Source organism: Taeniopygia guttata, chromosome 10, assembly GCF_048771995.1.
Source record: "Taeniopygia guttata chromosome 10, bTaeGut7.mat, whole genome shotgun sequence".
Taxonomy (NCBI): Eukaryota; Metazoa; Chordata; class Aves; order Passeriformes; family Estrildidae; genus Taeniopygia; species Taeniopygia guttata.
Genome location: NC_133035.1, coordinates 709,772 through 725,953, shown reverse-complemented (window position 1 = coordinate 725,953; position 16,182 = coordinate 709,772). Strand labels below are relative to the sequence as shown.

Here is a 16,182-nt window from a genome sequence, read left to right as displayed (position 1 = left end):
GCAAGCTGGTTCACCACTGCACCTGGTGTTCCTAACATGAGGTTATCAGGTAAAAATCTATATTTCTGTGCACTGCAGCAGATGCATTTTAGAGCCATAATGTGTCACTACCAGTGTTGAACATAGCTGCCACTAGAACGTGCAGAACATAGGAAACTGGTTTTATTGCATAACTGTGGATTTGTGTGCAGCTGGATCCTAACTAGGCAAAACAGATGCTGTAGGATATAAAAAGATTAAACCGTCTGGGTTACATGCCCAACATTTTGCTAAATATTTTATGTAGCATCTTATGGCACATGTTAATTATGTTGTATTATTAATGTTTTAGAAAACAGTAATTATGAGTAAGTAGGCGGTTTTTTCCTGCTGCTTTGAACTTGGAGCAGAATGTTAATAGTATCAGCAGCATGTTTAGTCTAATATTTACCATTAAGTGAAAGCCTAAACAATTACATGAGTAATATTGTCTTTCAAAAGACCCTTGTCAGCAGGAGGTGACATCTAAAGGTCCCTGCTAAAGTACACTCTGAGAATCTGCAATAAATTGGCTGATGGCAGCTTTTACTGTGCACTGAAGAGCAGTTTAACTGGAAAGCCAAATGCCAAATTAAACACAGATAAAAATAGCCAGCTGCTAAGTTCTATTTGTAAAATGAGAAATGTTCTAAAAACTTTGTGAAGCTGAATTTTCTCCAGATTAAAGCCAGTGAAGGGTACTCTTAGATCCAGTAACTTCAGTGGGTTTTCATATTGTAGTAAAAATAACTGCAATTAAATCTTGAAAATTAGGCTAATTTTTACAGCAGAAAAATGTAGCAGAAAACACTCTTTAAAGAAAATGAAAGACTTTTGAATAAGTCTTAGAATCTCCACCAGTCTCCACCAGAAACAACACAATTTCTCTCATGTATGAAGTATCTGAGTGCACCAGCTTCTTGGACTTGTATGTGTTGTATATTGAGCTGTCTTATCTATGTATCACAGTCCTGAGGCCTCTGAAACCATTGAACACCTTTCAGTCATTATATTCATTTTCACAACACAGTGGAGAAGTATTTCTTCCTAATTTTAATGTTATGAAGAGAAAGACTAAATAATTGCCTTGGAAATACATAAGAAACCAGAAGCAGCTGTCAAATTTAACATCAGAAGTTTTTTGTTGTCTCTTAATTTGGGTACTTTTGTAACTGACAAGTAAAATATTTGGATGGAGAGGGAAGCATACCTAAAGGAGGTCATATAAAGAGCAGTCTTGGAAGTTAATTTGACTTTATTTGAACAGAATACAGTCACCTAGAAAACAAGCTAACTATTTTTAAACACCGACGGATGCAAGACACAGCACAGTAATTATCGGAGAAGCAGTAGTTTCATTATCTCTTAAACTACTTAGAATAACAAGCCACATTACAATTTCTTAGGACAATCTATTTGTCAATATTTGCATATTTGCCCTAGCCAGTTCTATCATGCACTCAAGTGAGCTATAAGCTATCCAGTTTTTTAAGTTTACAAACATCGTATTATGCAAACAATTTTCAATAAATACTTTTACCTAATTTGAAAAATCTGTCACCTTCCACAGCACCACATGAAGTTCTTGTTTTAAAATAACATTAAATCCACAGCAATAGCTAAATATTTTAAATACTTATGGTATTACACTGTAAACTCTATGTAAACACTACGTACACCAAAAAAAAAAAACCATACAAAGAACAGGAAGATCATTTTGATTAGCAAAGATACCTCAAATGTATCGCCAGAATAATTTTTCTGTTCTTACGACTTATCCCCAAACCACTCCCAGAAAAGGCACAGTTGGTGGTGATTTTTTTTTTTTTTTAACACACAAAGCCAGACTCAATACAATAGGCCAGTGCAGTCAAATGCTGCTCTTATTTCTAGGAAGAACAGGAAAGAAACTTGCATTAGTGTCCAGATGGCTCAGGAAGATTCTAATAATGAAAGATCTCCAGCATCTGCTTACTGCCCTATGCTCAAATGCAGAAATGAACCACAAATAAAATTTTGGTTAGGAGAACTTGGCTGTACATCTTGGACATGACTGCCAGCTAGAGTTACTCGCCTATTCCAAGGCAGTACTGAGGCTCAGCTCACAATCAGATATCAATGGCACTCAGAAGAGATGATGGTTTTTTAAATTAAATTGGTAATTAATGTTCAAAGATTATACTCATGAAGTATTAGACAATACTTCTTCCACTTTGTGCAAACAAAACCTTTAAATAAATAGATCTTTTAAAACTTATTACAACGCTTCAATATATTCATTTAAGTCATTCCAAGTTTTTATTATTACAGTATCTAAAAAGTTCTCCTTTACCAGCAACTGATGCCATGTTTGGCAAAAAAATGGTATTGGTAATTCTTTAAACCAAAATATGCATATATGAGTTATCCCCATTTTTTTTAGAAAAAGATGCTTCTAAGAAAAATATTTTACTAAGTCTATATTCTAAGCTATCTGATAATACTTACACTATTACACTAAACAAACTGCCTTTTATGAACTATATACATTGATGAACACAAGCTCAGATGCACTATCAGTTTCCCAGAAGATAGAAAGCATTGCTGGAATCTATCACATATTGTTGCAAGTAATCTTTGAGAAGTGAGAAAAAACTCCATTTTGGCATTGCTTCTTTTAGAGCATATTCCAAGCACTTATATAACCATAATCAGCGATCCAGAAATTTGCAAAAGAGGCTGATACATTGCATTCATGGTATCAAAAAATAAAGATTGAGCACTGAATTTTTAGATAAAATGGAGCTTGAGGTATTTACACAATCCTTTATAATAGAGATTAAATATTACCCATTGCATGTTGTCTGCAACTATTCAGGACTTGTTACATGGAACACCATTCCTATGTTGTTATTTGGAAGACCTACTGTTGCACAAGGTGTAAATACATCAGTTGAACTTTCATTAGCTATAAAATTTGGTTATTAACAAAATGCTATCTAAGTTCAGTGCTAAAGACTAAAGCAATCGGGTTGCACCAAGGTGTAGAGAATGGCCAAGCAGGTCCTACAGAGAACCCACAGCCTCCCCCCTCTCTGCACAGAGGCTGCCAGAGTCAGTGCAGGACAACTACACAAGCTGCAGCACAGACATCTTCAGTTAGATTCCTTCCCTCTGTTCTCCACAGTGACTCTTACAGCAGTGAGCTCAAAAATGGGTTTAGCTGGGAGGGTCATTTCTAGCCATGTTGACAAAATACATTTTAGTCAAAAATGTCCAAGATGCATCAAACCAACAAAACACCATATGGATTCACTCAAGTTTCTTTAAATGGTCCTATTAAATCCTGTATACATCAAATATCCTTTGGGGTAAGAAAACCAAACCAACCTACAAGATCAATACAATCCAGGGTGGGCACAAACGGGCTGGATCATTGCTGTCATGGTTTGAAATTCAGCAAGGCCTCACTTTTAAGCCCTCAGGCTTTTCACTTTGCACTTGATACATGAATGAGTGCACAGTAATTTTCAGTAACTTTTCATCTCTTTTGTTCAGTAGATTTTTTTTTCAGAAGAGATTTTTGCTAATCTGACAATCATACTTTGTGCATTCAGTATGAATGTGTATTCAGTACAAGGGCAAGCTGGACAAAAATGACTATGATTCCTAATTAATACACAAATATGATTTCTTGGTGGTTAACTGGTTAGTTTTCTTGACTGGTGTGTCAGAGAAAGGAATCAAATTCACTGGGGAAGTATCAGCAACACTAAACTAAAAATATAACATCTTAATTTCCTTTCAGGATAAAATGTGAAGTAGTCAACATGGCCTAAAAATCACACACTATTTTACTTACCTATTTGTACTTCGACAAGATAAAGCATTTTCACATGGCCTTTGTAAAATGTCCTTCTAGTTTGTGTGAATATAACTAGTGTTGTATGATTCATTCTTTAGAAAACACATGCACTTGTGAAAGCTATGATAAACTGAACACATTTGCTACAGGGCATTTTTAAAACACTACTGCTTGCAAGACCATCAGTTTGACAGAGCCTGCTACAGAACAAAATAGGCCAAAACTAAAACTTGGCATGCCAGCACACTTTAATTCTGTATTTGTGAAAGGACTTTTCAAACTAGGAGCTCTTTTCACTACCTTTTAAAGAAAACCCACACGTACACACAAAATTCTAACAATTCTAACACCATATTTGTTCTTTACCAACTAGCATATACCTTGTTTTAATGGTTTAAAGCAATTAAATGCCTCAAGATCGTGCATATCCAGGCATTACTGAGGAAATAAAGACACCCATCACTATTCTTCTTAAATTTTATTCCATAATAAAAAATAGAAGATGAAAGAAAGAGTGTTCAAGAATTAAAGCAATTATTGGTCGATGTAAAGAGCAGTAAACTAATTATCTAAATGATGACTAAGGACCTGGTTCATCAAAAGTGCTTCTGGGTCTTCCATGGCATAGCTGTAGGCTTCTACAGCGCAGAAATCCAGATTATCTTTTGCTGAAGCAGGTCCTTTATTATTTAGAGAACACTTGATTTCATATTCTATTTCTCCTTCTCTTTTTGTTCCTTCTCCTTCTTTTCACGTTCAGCTTTTGCTTCCTCCTCCTCATGTTGTTTTATCAATTGTTCCACCTCCTTTTGCTTCAGAACCCTTATTACTGTCTTTCCGTTCTCTCTTGTCAGTGTTGCAATTTCAACTGAAACACATGGAACAGACAGCAGCGTTTAGGCAGAGCAATCATCAGCAGGGCAAGGTTTGAGATTACAAGGGACAGTGAGGCAGAAGGCTCCAATGCTCCCTGTGCCACACAGCCTGGCTGCAGGCAGCCACCCTCAGCTCCCTCCTGCAGCAGAGTACAGCAGCAGGGGAGCTCCTCTCAGGGTTCTGCTCCCAGACACGCAGGCATTCCAACCCCAGGCTGCAGTCTCGCCTCTGGAGCTGGCCAACAGGGCCCACCAGCCTGGACTAAGCTATCTGAATGCCTCTTAGGCTAAAGCTGAGAACTGCTGCATCTTCTGAAAACATTTTTTTGTGACAACTAACACTCCAGTGAGCCACATCTGGAATACGTGCACTCGCTGCTCCCTTTGTTTAAGCAGAGGGTGCTGTCCCATGTTGAGAACCCTCACCTTTCTCAGCAGAGAGCTTACTGACATCCATGGTCTTATTTAGAACCTTAATGGCCAATGCCAGGGCAGTCTTTAAGGTCATTTCCCCTTCTTTGTAGTCTTGCTTCAGCATTGACACAGCTGCCTGTAAAATTCACAGAAATTAAAATGGTGTCTTTGGGCAATCAACCACACAGCTGGGGTGTGGGGTTTTGCCAGATAATGCCAACACATGAGTTAACAGCAGCATTCCTCCAATTACCTGTAAATCTCTCCCGCACTAATAATCAACAACTCAACTTAATTAATACAGTACAATTTACACTTTTAAAGTTATCTTTTTGAGAAGAAAAAACCCAGAACTTACAGCACTATTATTCCCAATGCATGTGGCTTTCCACCCTCCATAATTTCCACTAGGATCACTTTGGTACAGCTGAAATCCATAATGCTTATCCCAGCCAATATAGAGCAATGAAACACCAAAAGGACGTTTTCCTGTTGAAAAGAAGGCTATTAGCAACCTAAATTTAGTAACAAGATTGGTCACAAGTTACAATTATTTTCTTTGATTTAGTTTTTCAATCTATTCCTGTGAACTAGGATTTAACGGACAGTACTGCACTTCTGTTGCTTGAGATAAGCACATCAGTATTTCCTTCTAAGTCATGGCATGGGAGGCAGCAGAGATTTATTCCATTTAACCTCAAGAGCTTCACAAATTGTAATTTACTATCTCAGGACTTTAAATCAAAATTTAGTATTTCAGGTACGTAGCTTAGCTGTTAAAGCATTTAACTTAGCAATGTCAAAAGCCAGGTAGTTTAAAAGGTAATTCTCTCCCACTATATCTATGTAAAACAACAGAATCATCAGTTCACATACTAAGGAATACTACAATATCGTTTTCTAACATGTTGCTTGATCCACATAAACACAACTTTTTGTCAAGTGTTAGAATATTGATATCCCTATATACAGCCTTGTTTTTGATACATTGTGCCATTATGGTGGATGGGCCCAAAATGTTGAAAGGTTGCTTAAACAATTCTCTCCTGGTCTTCTGAAGGCATTCTTTAAATGCAAGAGCACTCAAGCATTCTATGCAATGAGCCAGCATCTCAGCTATCAATTTCCCAAGCCATAAAAAGTAGAAGCCCCAGCAGCAAAAAACAGTAACCATGTCTACCCATTCCCCTCTTAAATTAGGCTATTTTTTCCGGAGTATAACTTTTAAAGAGAATTCAGTAGAACTGTCCACTGACTTAGATCCTTCACATTATGTAAGAGAATTGTTCTTGAGACATTTAGTAACACAATGATTCATCACACTTCATTACCTCCAAATTGTGTATAAGCCTGCTTGATATCACACAGAGCTGTTACTAGCTGTTCACAAGGAATGGGCTCTTGATACTGTAACAAATACCTAATATCAAAGAGGAAAAAAAACAGTTTTGATTTGCTGACCATATCCTGCACAACATTTAAGAGGAAACAAGTTCCCAAGTTAGAGTATCTGTGATCTAGCTGTTCTATTTCAACCTACTTCTAATCTACTAAAATGCATGTTCATTCTGATCTAATGCATAAAGAGAGCTGACTGTGACAGCACAGGTGAGTAAAACCATGTTAGCTGTCAGCAGACCTACCTCTGTGCAATCAGTCTCAGCTCATTTGTTAGAACATTGGCATCTGAAGTTATTCCTGCAACGCTGCACGCCATATCCCTGCAAGAAAGGCATACAAGTTAACTGAATTCCTGTCAATCTCCAACCAACATCTTCATCCAGGGGCTCAAGCAGAGCACCTGCTGTCAGGCTTTTCTCATCAAAGCTACACGGCTGCTGTACAAAATGGGTTCATCAGCTCCTGCCTTTAGGGTGCACCAAAAGTATCAGTAACCATTTGCTAAGAGCAGGTGGACAGCCAAAGTCAGCAAGTCAGTATGTTAGTTATACATACAGTTCTGAGAAGAGGGTCATGCCAAGGATGATTAAGTTCTGAGTGGTTTTACGAGAGCCATTAGGTACATACATACAGGTGCCTCTCAGGAGGCACGTCTCAACACTGAAGGAGCCACACAGATCTGCCAGGCCTTCAGTGGGAGCTGCTGGCTGACACATGGCATCTGTGTAACTGAAACTTCATGGTCTTGATAGGCCCCTAAGAAAAATGAGCACTTCAATCCTTGATTGTTTTGTTGGATCTTAATTTAGTATCTCTTTAGCTCAATCTGATATGCTACAAACCTTTTGCTACACAAAAAAATTTGTGAAATTGGGAATTTTACGAAAGATGGAAGGGCTGTTCTAGGTGATTACTCCAGTGTGCTGTTCCACTGCCTCCTTGAAAATCCAGTATGTCCTTTCAGGATCAACTTCCATGTTGATCTTAAAAGCACTTCCAGGTGCTTTCAAGATCAACATGGAATGGGAGGCAGACAGGATGGAAAACTATTTATGTTCATTTGCAGCTTTTGTCAAGGATGAAGCTCTACCTCCCTTAGAACAAAAAAGCATAATCCATAAACTCTTTGCTCTGACATCCCAAATTTAACTTCCAGGAGTTAGAATGAAAATGGTAATAGACAGACGTTTCATCTCTGCTACAACTGTGGCAAAGAAGCCTAAGGCACATTTTACCCAGTTACCTCAGACTTTTTGAGCCAGCAAAGAAAAACAGAGATGCGGAAAGGGAACTGAAATAGCATGGTAATTTTTTTGTGCACTCTTTATTCTGCCCCCCAATGGTATTTCATAAAACTGAGACTTCCCAGTTTTCTTAATTGCTACAATACCATTACCTTGTATAGCATAGTACCAACAAACAGGTTATTCCACCTAGAAAATTCTCCTGAAGATAAAAAAACCAAACCAGCAATACTTCTACTTTAGAAGGGGAACTACTAAAGTGAACAATGACAGAATAGTCGTGCTTGTCTAAAACACCAAACAAAAAGATTATTAACACTTCAAATAAAATAACCAGGTTATGTGCTAATCAGCACTTTGCTGTTAATAACATCACAGGACACTTAATCACAATTTTAACTTACTCATTAAGTTTGTATATTTTCTCTGAGAAAAACACTTCATCGAGAAGCTTGTGAATGTTGCGCCGCTCTGCTGCCAGCAGCACTCCATCGTTTGCTAGAATTCCCAGGCAAGTGCCCGCGTGCCCAATGGCCTCCATCGCATACTCAACTTGGTACAGGCGACCTGGGAAAGGATTGGAATGCCTGTCATCAAAAAATGACAAGAAGCAAGACCAACTGCACAAGGTGACTGAAAGTTACAAGATCTGACAGCTGCTCATTGGCCCATCTAATTCTTCAGTCTCTTACCAGTCAATTGTATATTAATTGGCTGAAAAGCAAGAAGGAGTCAGAGAAGGAAAAAAATACTGGACATGGCTACTGGGGGAAAAAAACTCTTTCTATTAAAAAAAACCAAAACACTTTTCTGTTAAAAAAAAAGAAAAAAATTAAAATAATTCCTTGCTGCAGCAGAATAACCCAAGACAAATTTTCAGTAAACAAAGAAAATATCTTATTTCTTGGGTTCCTCCCATCTAAGAAGTAAGCAAACGTGGTTTGTATGCACTTGTTTCAACATGTGCAAGAATAACAAGACAACGAGAGGCGTGACTGCACCAGGAGGATATTATCCATTCTCAGGGAATAGTGACAAAACCTAACCATGCTCAAACAAGAGATAAATGGTTATTTAAAAAACATGGCAGGTGATATTACTCACTAATGGGACTCAGTCTCACTATTGCTTGAATTAGAATGAATTTCAAAGTGTCCACTTTGGACCCTTGCAGTCCCTACAGAATTAAGTGTGGGAAATAAGATATCTGTAATTCATATTCAGACAGAAACATGCTACTAACAACCACCCTTTTTGCAAGTGTTTTTGACAGCTTTGAGAAGATACAACAGTCAGAGTTGACTTTAAAATGTCGGGTTAAAAAATACCTTCCGGAGAAAAGATGGTAGTTCTGGAGTCATATCTTCGAGACTGTAAAAGGAATAGCTCAGTAAGTATCACCAGTCTCTTGTCACCCACGCCCTAAAGCCCCTATATAACAGACCCAGCCATTCGGTGACCTCGGGCGGGTCACCAGTGACCGCCGCCCCCGCGGCTCAGCAAAGCTCCGGGCAAGGCGGGTCACTCACCATGGTGCCGGGGACGCGCCGCGGGCAGAGGGCACCGGGCCTGCAAGAGAGCACAGGGCACGTGAACCGGGAACTCCGGGAACCGGCACCGGGCCTGCAAGAGAGCACAGGGCACGGGAACCGGGAACCCCGGGAACCGGCACCGGGCCTGCAAGAGAGCACAGGGCACGGGAACCGGGAACCCCGGGAACCGGGAACCCCGGGAACCGGCACCGGGCCTGCAAGAGAGCACAGGGCACGGGAACCGGGAACCCCGGGAACCGGGAACCCCGGGAACCGGGAACCCCGGGAACCCCGGGAACCGGGAACCCCGGGAACCGGCACCGGGCCTGCAAGAGAGCACAGGGCACGGGAACCGGGAACCCCGGGAACCGGGAACCCCGGGAACCCCGGGAACCCCGGGAACCGGCACCGGGCCTGCAAGAGAGCACAGGGCACGGGAACCGGGAACCCCGGGAACCGGCACCGGGCCTGCAAGAGAGCACAGGGCACGGGAACCGGGAACCCCGGGAACCGGCACCGAGCGCACCCCGGCACGGCCCCAGGGGGCGCTGCCGCCCGCACTGCACAGTCATCCTCAGCGCGGCAGAACGCGAGGGCCGCGCCGGGCAGAGACGCGTCCCGCGCCCCAGCACCCACCCGCCGCCCGTCCTCACTCACGGCGGGCCGGAGGCAGCCGCTGGGCCGGGCGGGGGGCGGCGAGGCCCAGCCGGCGGGCACGAACCGGGCGCTGCGGCCGCGCCTGAACCGTCACCGCCGTGTCGTAAATGGCCGCCGCGCCTGCGCGGTGCCGCCTGCCCCCGGGGCGGGGCCTGCGCCCTCTCCTGGCAGCGGGGCGGGGCTGGCGCGCGCGGCCCGCAGCGTGGCGTGCGCGTGCCCGGGCTCCGCCGAACGGGCGGGAAACGGCGCCGCCCACCGCGCCAGGCCGGGTCACCGTCACAGCGCGGCCCTGCCTGAGGCGGCACGGAGCCCGGCTCCTGCCCTGAGGGCGCATCGTGGGCACACCCCGGCCCCGCGCTGTGAGTGCGCTAATGGCCACACGCGGGGGCCTGCCATGGGGGCGGCAATGGTTTTCTCTCCCGGGGAGATGCGCTGGGCCCCGCCCTGCCCGCGGACGCGCCCATCCAGCTCAGACAGGGCCGCCTTTTTTGAGTGCTTTATTCAGTCCGATGTCACCGCCAGTACCTCAGCACCCGCGGACCTACGGGGCAGGTGCGTGGTGTGTGTACGCTTGGGCAGTCTCAAACCACGTCTTCTCCACGGCTTCCTGGCCCACCTCGAACATTGTCATTAAGTGTTTCCAGCCAGTTTTCGCCGTGATTGTGAGGTACTCCTTGTTCTCTGGGTACAGAAGAGCCGTGTGGGCAGCGATGACTAGAGACTGTGCAAACCTCCCACTCACCAGGAGAAAGAGGGCACCTCTCTCCTCAGCGGTGAGCGGCAGGATGCTCTCAAAGCCTGCGAGAAGATGGCCCCCAACACTCAGAGGGTCTGGGCTCTCAATCATCATGTACATAATGGCTATCGCAAGCTCAAACACATAATACCCGTAACTCATGTCGCTGAAGTCCAGGATGCCAGACACTCTGTACTGGGGATTCTCCAGGGAAGCAGAACTGGAGTCTACTAGAATGTTGTGGTCATTAAGGTCTCCATGATTGATACCTAAACACAGAAGAAATAGAAACAGTATTTAATAATTATTAAACAGCTGAAACAGCTTTGGGAAGATGCACATCAAACTAACACTCAGCTACAAAACTGCACTAGTCCCCTGCAGCATCAAGTGCTGCCTTTCACACCTTTACTGTTTCCTGGGAAGCTCCACTGCACTGCCAGATGACCAACAGCAGAGGAGAAGAGGGAGAGTTACAGGATCACACTCCAGGCTGCTGTGACCTGTGGTACACTGCATGTTTGCAAACGCACAACGGTAGTTTCTAACTATAGAATTGTCACATCATCATCAATATCAACATCATTTGTATTCCAAAATTTTGATTAAGTACTTATTTGGGCTTTTATGAAAGGTAGTCCTTTACTCCGTACATATTTAGTAAGCTGATATAACAGGACAAAAATCATAAACTTAACTGGGAGGAAACTCATCAGAAAAATAAAGAACTGACCCTGACTGGACAGAACATTCCCCTTGGCTTACTCTGTGCTCTGTCCATGTCTAGGCTAGGGAAAAGAGATTTACTTTTTTTGCTGTTTTTGTTTTCCTTCTCTACAGAGCCAAACTCCTGTATGAAATTTCTGTCTCTCAGTTCAACATAATTACAATGAGAATAAAATACTCACAGGCTCGGAAACTGCTTAGCTTGGGTATTACTTTGCTTTTAAACTGCTCAATAACTTGCTCCACCACTGCACAGTATTTGTTCTGGCCCAAGGCATAAATGAACTGATCTAGAAGAGGAACATTTGCCAGATTCCAGATGAACTGACCTCGATGCAGACTTTTTACTGACGGATGCTGGAATTTCTTTGGAAAAAACACACAATAATACAGGCATAAGAAAAATTGCAGGCTTTATGATTAAAGGGCCTGAGTCAAAACTCCTATTAATTTTAACAGGTTTCTAATAAGACTCACTGAAAAGCACCATGAGTTGGACTGTTGTTTTAATCAGTAAAAGAATAACCTGAAAAATGAGTAAAGCAAGCATCTTAGTATCTACATACAGCCTGAATGGTTTTCCCCCATGTTTTAGGTATAAAGATTACCTTAAGTAATTTGTCACTTCAATAGTGTAAAATTGCTGTTGACTGTCTATAGGATGACATTAAGAGTAGTGACTTTGAGCCTCTGCCAAGGCCAGAGTCCTGCTCTGGCAGAGCTCAGCTTGCACAGCTAGTGCTGCAGAAAGCTGCGGGAACACCAGAGACACAAAACCTGCCAGCATGCTGGGAGCAGGCACAATCTGTGCTTTTAAAGGTGAGACCTTTGGGGGACAAACCTTCAGAACAGCTGATGTGTGAAAATCCTGAGCACAGTAGTTTATGGAGGCACTGACCATGGCTTTATGCTTATGAAAATTTGCGTTTGTACATCCAGGCCTCACTGTTTTAAACATACAAGGTCCTTAACCCCTCTCTCACTAGCAAATGGAAGAGATGGTTTGGAAAGTGGCATTCAAAGAGGAAAAGCATCTCTCCCATTACACACCCCATGCTTATCTTGAACTCCTCAAATGCTTATTAAGATGACATCTGGGCCAGATTGGATCAGATGTCATCTTAAACAAAAAAACAACTTCCCACAAGAGTAGCTGGCTTCCTTTTAAGAAAAGAACTACAAAAACTATGCTTGTAATTAAGGCTCTTAAAGATCACTAAATGACAGTCAAAAGTTGACGGTGTTTGAACAAGTAAAGAACAAGATCGAGCCTAAACCACCTTGGTGGATGATAATCCCTGTGTTAAGGGAATAAAGAGCCTTTTCCATCGGAATTACTTCTCATTAACTACTTCCTCCTTAGCAGGATCAGTCACAGGCATATTTTGAGACTAGCTTATTTTAAGCACATTATAAGAGTGTGACCAGTGTGTCAGAAAGCAACAGTAAGTTATCATTCACAATTGGAAATGTTCTTGTACTTAAGAATGTGCTTGGTTAGACATTTCATAATTGTCTGAAGCTGGTAGTCAGCACATGAGAAGGAAAGGTTAATGAAAGGTTAATAAATAATGTGAGGTCTTTCATGCATCAAACTTTGTACTTGTTGGTTGATCAGCTTTATTATCCTGTGTAACTACAGAGAAAAGAACTTAGTTTGCATTAAGACTGAGTGGAAGTGGTGCAAATGAGAAGTGTCACAGATCTCTGTTGGTGCAGCTGGCACTGTAGGGAGGGTACCAATGTGCAATGGTCACAGTGCTAATGAAGAGAAGAAAGTCAGCAAGTCAAAGGAAATTCAAAATAATAGATCAGCCAGCTGAGCACTACACAAAAATCCTTTAAAACAAGCCTGGCATTCTGTTCTTCTAATTCAAGCACCCTAGGCTTCATTCTCCTTTATTTGCCAGGTTTGAAACACTAATGGGTGAGCTTTGCATAAATAAAAAGAACTCTGTATCACCCTATTCATGGTACAAAAGTGCATTGCAGAAGTATCACCAGTACCATGTCACTTGTCGTGTACTTTGGGAAAGGCTTTAGCCAGCTTGGAGGCTGGCACCTGAGCCATGAGTCACTGACATCTGCAGTCACCAACTTGCATTTCGAAGGTCTGAAAACCAGGCAGCAAGCACGTGAGCAAATGCTGAAGAGACACCGATTAAGAGAGAAGTGTGAGGCTAAAGCATGAGAACTCACCTCTAAGAGCACTTTATCCAGGCTGGCAGCAAGCCTCCCAATCTCATACAGAATCTGAGCATTGGTGGTGATTTTTGCTACTGGTGTACCTGGCAGGTAAGTCAGCAGTCTGACCATGTACTTCTTGCTCCCAAGTCTAGTACCTGACAAGGAGAGATGCAGTCACTCTGCTCTGTGCTGAGCATCAGTTAATGCAAGAGGCAAAAAAGGTGTATCCCAGTGTAGAAGTTGTCAGATGTAGCTCATAAAAATGCAAAAATTTGATTTACCAGAATGTTGTGTAATAATGTACAAACCTTAACACACTTAGAAAATCTATGCTGAGGAAAGCTCGTCACCAAGCAGGGTTCCTCTAGTGCCCACACACACCCACATAAAGTTTTGCAGTGGAACAGGTCTCAAGAATCCTAAATGTTGTAGGAAAGTTACATGCTAACACAATTTTTCTTCCAAGCACTATTAAAGCAATTTATTCTGGCTTCAGAGATGGGCTAGAACTGTGTGTTACATTATTCTGAAGGCAAATAATTTCAAGCATCACATAGTCAATGAGGCATTTTAAACTTTTCCTGTGCATGGACACATGTCAGATAAATGTCTTCTCCAATTCCTTAAGCTGAAGTGTTTTCCTAAGTGTTTTCCTAGTTAGTTATTAACGCTCTCTGAGTTGCTTTGCTTCTGGTATTTTAACTTTGGACTATTGTGGCTGGAATACAGGTCACCTGATGCATATCCCTACTATTCAAACACAAGCCTAGTTTCCCTTTAGCACACATACACATGGTATGCCATATAGCAAGCTACTGCTGAGCTAAGGGTGAGAGTGGGGCAGTAAAGGTGCCCACAGTGGCTCACCTCCTGACTCCAGAGACATTATGTTACCATCTTTTGTCAAATAAGGCGTAGCTGAAGGGAAGCCTTCAGCACTGAGAAACATCATGGCCTGGGTCTGCGCTTCAATGAGGTCAGGCTCCTGGCTGTCTTCTGAATTGGTGATTTTGAGGACATACTCATCGGCACCTTCAGCTGAGACACGCACATGGAAGTTCTGATCATCGTAGCTGGGGAGTGACCTGATCCAAGACACCTTCAATCCAAACACCCTGTCAACCAATTCAGCTGCCTCTCTCTCACCAAATGTGGGCTTGGTCAAGGTCTGGGACTGACAGTCATTTCCAGAAGACATTATGCCTCTAGGAAAAAAAGAAAAACTGGATGATCTGATCTGTATTCTGACACCAAAAGCAGTAATTACTGCAACAAAATGCATTCAGCTACTGGAGAAGTTTCCTACATTTATTAAACAAGCAAAGAAAACCAACCCCTTGAGCCAGCTCAGGTTTCTTACATCATAGCTTATCAAATACTTAAGCTGCAGCCCCTCCAAAGAAAGACTGCTAGAGAGATACAATCAATCTGTTCAGAACAGCAGACACGAAGATCTTATTAACCAAGCTTTTATTAGCTCATTTCTAGCAGCAGCCTAACCATGTATTGTTGATAGTAGGAATGACTCCCTCAGGACCAGAGCTGCTGAATCCCTGAACAGATCATCAGTTCGTGCCTGCAACAGGCAAGAATTACTTTAGTAAATCATAACGTTGAAGCAGATTAAATCTTTCTGCTTGGTCGCGGCCTTCCAAATTCCTGTGCTAAGAAAGAGCACAAACCTGCCGACGTTCGCTCGTCTGTCGCCTGCCCAGCTGCAGGAATCTCGCCCCTCCCCAGACGAGCGCAACCCCGGGACTCGCTGGGAGCCGCGCCAACCTTTGCCCGGCGCGGGGAGGCCGAGGAGCTGCACAAGCTGCGGCCGGCCCGGCCCCGCCTGCCGGAGCGCCGTGTGCTCCGCGGCCCGGGGCTGCGCCGCTCCGAGCGCGGCCGGGCGGGCCCGGGGCCCCCGCGCCGCCCCCCGGGGCCCCCGCGCCGCCCCCCGGGGCCCCCGCGCCGCCCCCCGGGGCCCCCGCGCCGCCCCCCGGGGCCCCCGCGCCGCCCCCCGGGGCCCCCGCGCCGCCCCCCGGGGCCCCCGCGCCGCCCCCCGGGGCCCCCGCGCCGCCCCCCGGGGCCCCCGCGCCGCCCCCGGCCCGGGCAGCGGAGCCGCAGCCTCCCTCCGGGCCGCGGGCTTTGTCTCGCGGCGGCACGAGGGGGCAGGAAAGCTACGACTTCCTGTCACAAAGGCAGAATACTTAAAAAACCCTGCGCCCGCAGCGGTCAGGAGGGAAGACATCCGTTTTATTATTTTCTTTAAACCCTTTTATCAGCACACCATATCAAAATCTCTGCCAAATGCTTGGACTGAAGACCACATATAAATACATATAACAAACCTGAGGCATCTTGCTCAGGATATCCTTTAGACTGTCCCAGAGAAAGTTTTCACTGGGACAGTAGGTCCAGTCCTAGAAAATTTGACCCTTAATGAAAACAATGACAAACCTTAAGATTAATATAGAAATACCTTCTGAAACTCCTAATGAAAAAAAGGTAATCTGCTGTAGTTAATGTCGTGCTATGACAGAATTAGGAACCTGAAGAAAAA

At 43.6% G+C, this 16,182-nt stretch overlaps 2 protein-coding genes across 5 annotated transcripts; both read right to left on the bottom strand.

The window, feature by feature from the left end:
• Positions 1 to 4,092: 4,092 nt before the first annotated feature.
• On the bottom strand, positions 4,093 to 10,141 carry PSMA4 (proteasome 20S subunit alpha 4). 2 transcript variants are annotated; one of them, NM_001245481.2, is given in 9 exon segments: positions 4,093 to 4,730; positions 5,164 to 5,287; positions 5,510 to 5,640; positions 6,483 to 6,571; positions 6,795 to 6,872; positions 8,201 to 8,363; positions 9,125 to 9,167; positions 9,326 to 9,365; positions 9,986 to 10,141. In NM_001245481.2, coding segments are annotated over 8 exon segments (786 nt in total). In that variant the 5' UTR covers positions 9,329 to 9,365; positions 9,986 to 10,141; the 3' UTR covers positions 4,093 to 4,575.
• A 122-nt stretch (positions 10,142 to 10,263) lies between these two features.
• HYKK (hydroxylysine kinase) lies at positions 10,264 to 15,569 on the bottom strand. Of its 3 annotated transcripts, none has more exons than XM_012569151.5 (6): positions 15,317 to 15,569; positions 15,135 to 15,210; positions 14,502 to 14,839; positions 13,647 to 13,789; positions 11,630 to 11,813; positions 10,264 to 10,990 (listed from the first exon to the last, which is right to left on the bottom strand). In XM_012569151.5, exons 3-6 carry the CDS (start codon positions 14,830 to 14,832, stop codon positions 10,527 to 10,529), a joined length of 1,122 nt encoding a protein of 373 aa, XP_012424605.1. In that variant the 5' UTR covers positions 14,833 to 14,839; positions 15,135 to 15,210; positions 15,317 to 15,569; the 3' UTR covers positions 10,264 to 10,526. The 3 variants fall into 3 exon arrangements, with proteins under 3 accessions (XP_012424605.1, XP_072790231.1, XP_072790230.1); XM_072934130.1 differs by lacking the exon at positions 15,135 to 15,210 and having other exon boundaries at positions 10,264 to 10,783; positions 10,873 to 10,990; XM_072934129.1 differs by lacking the exon at positions 15,135 to 15,210.
• Positions 15,570 to 16,182: the final 613 nt, after the last annotated feature.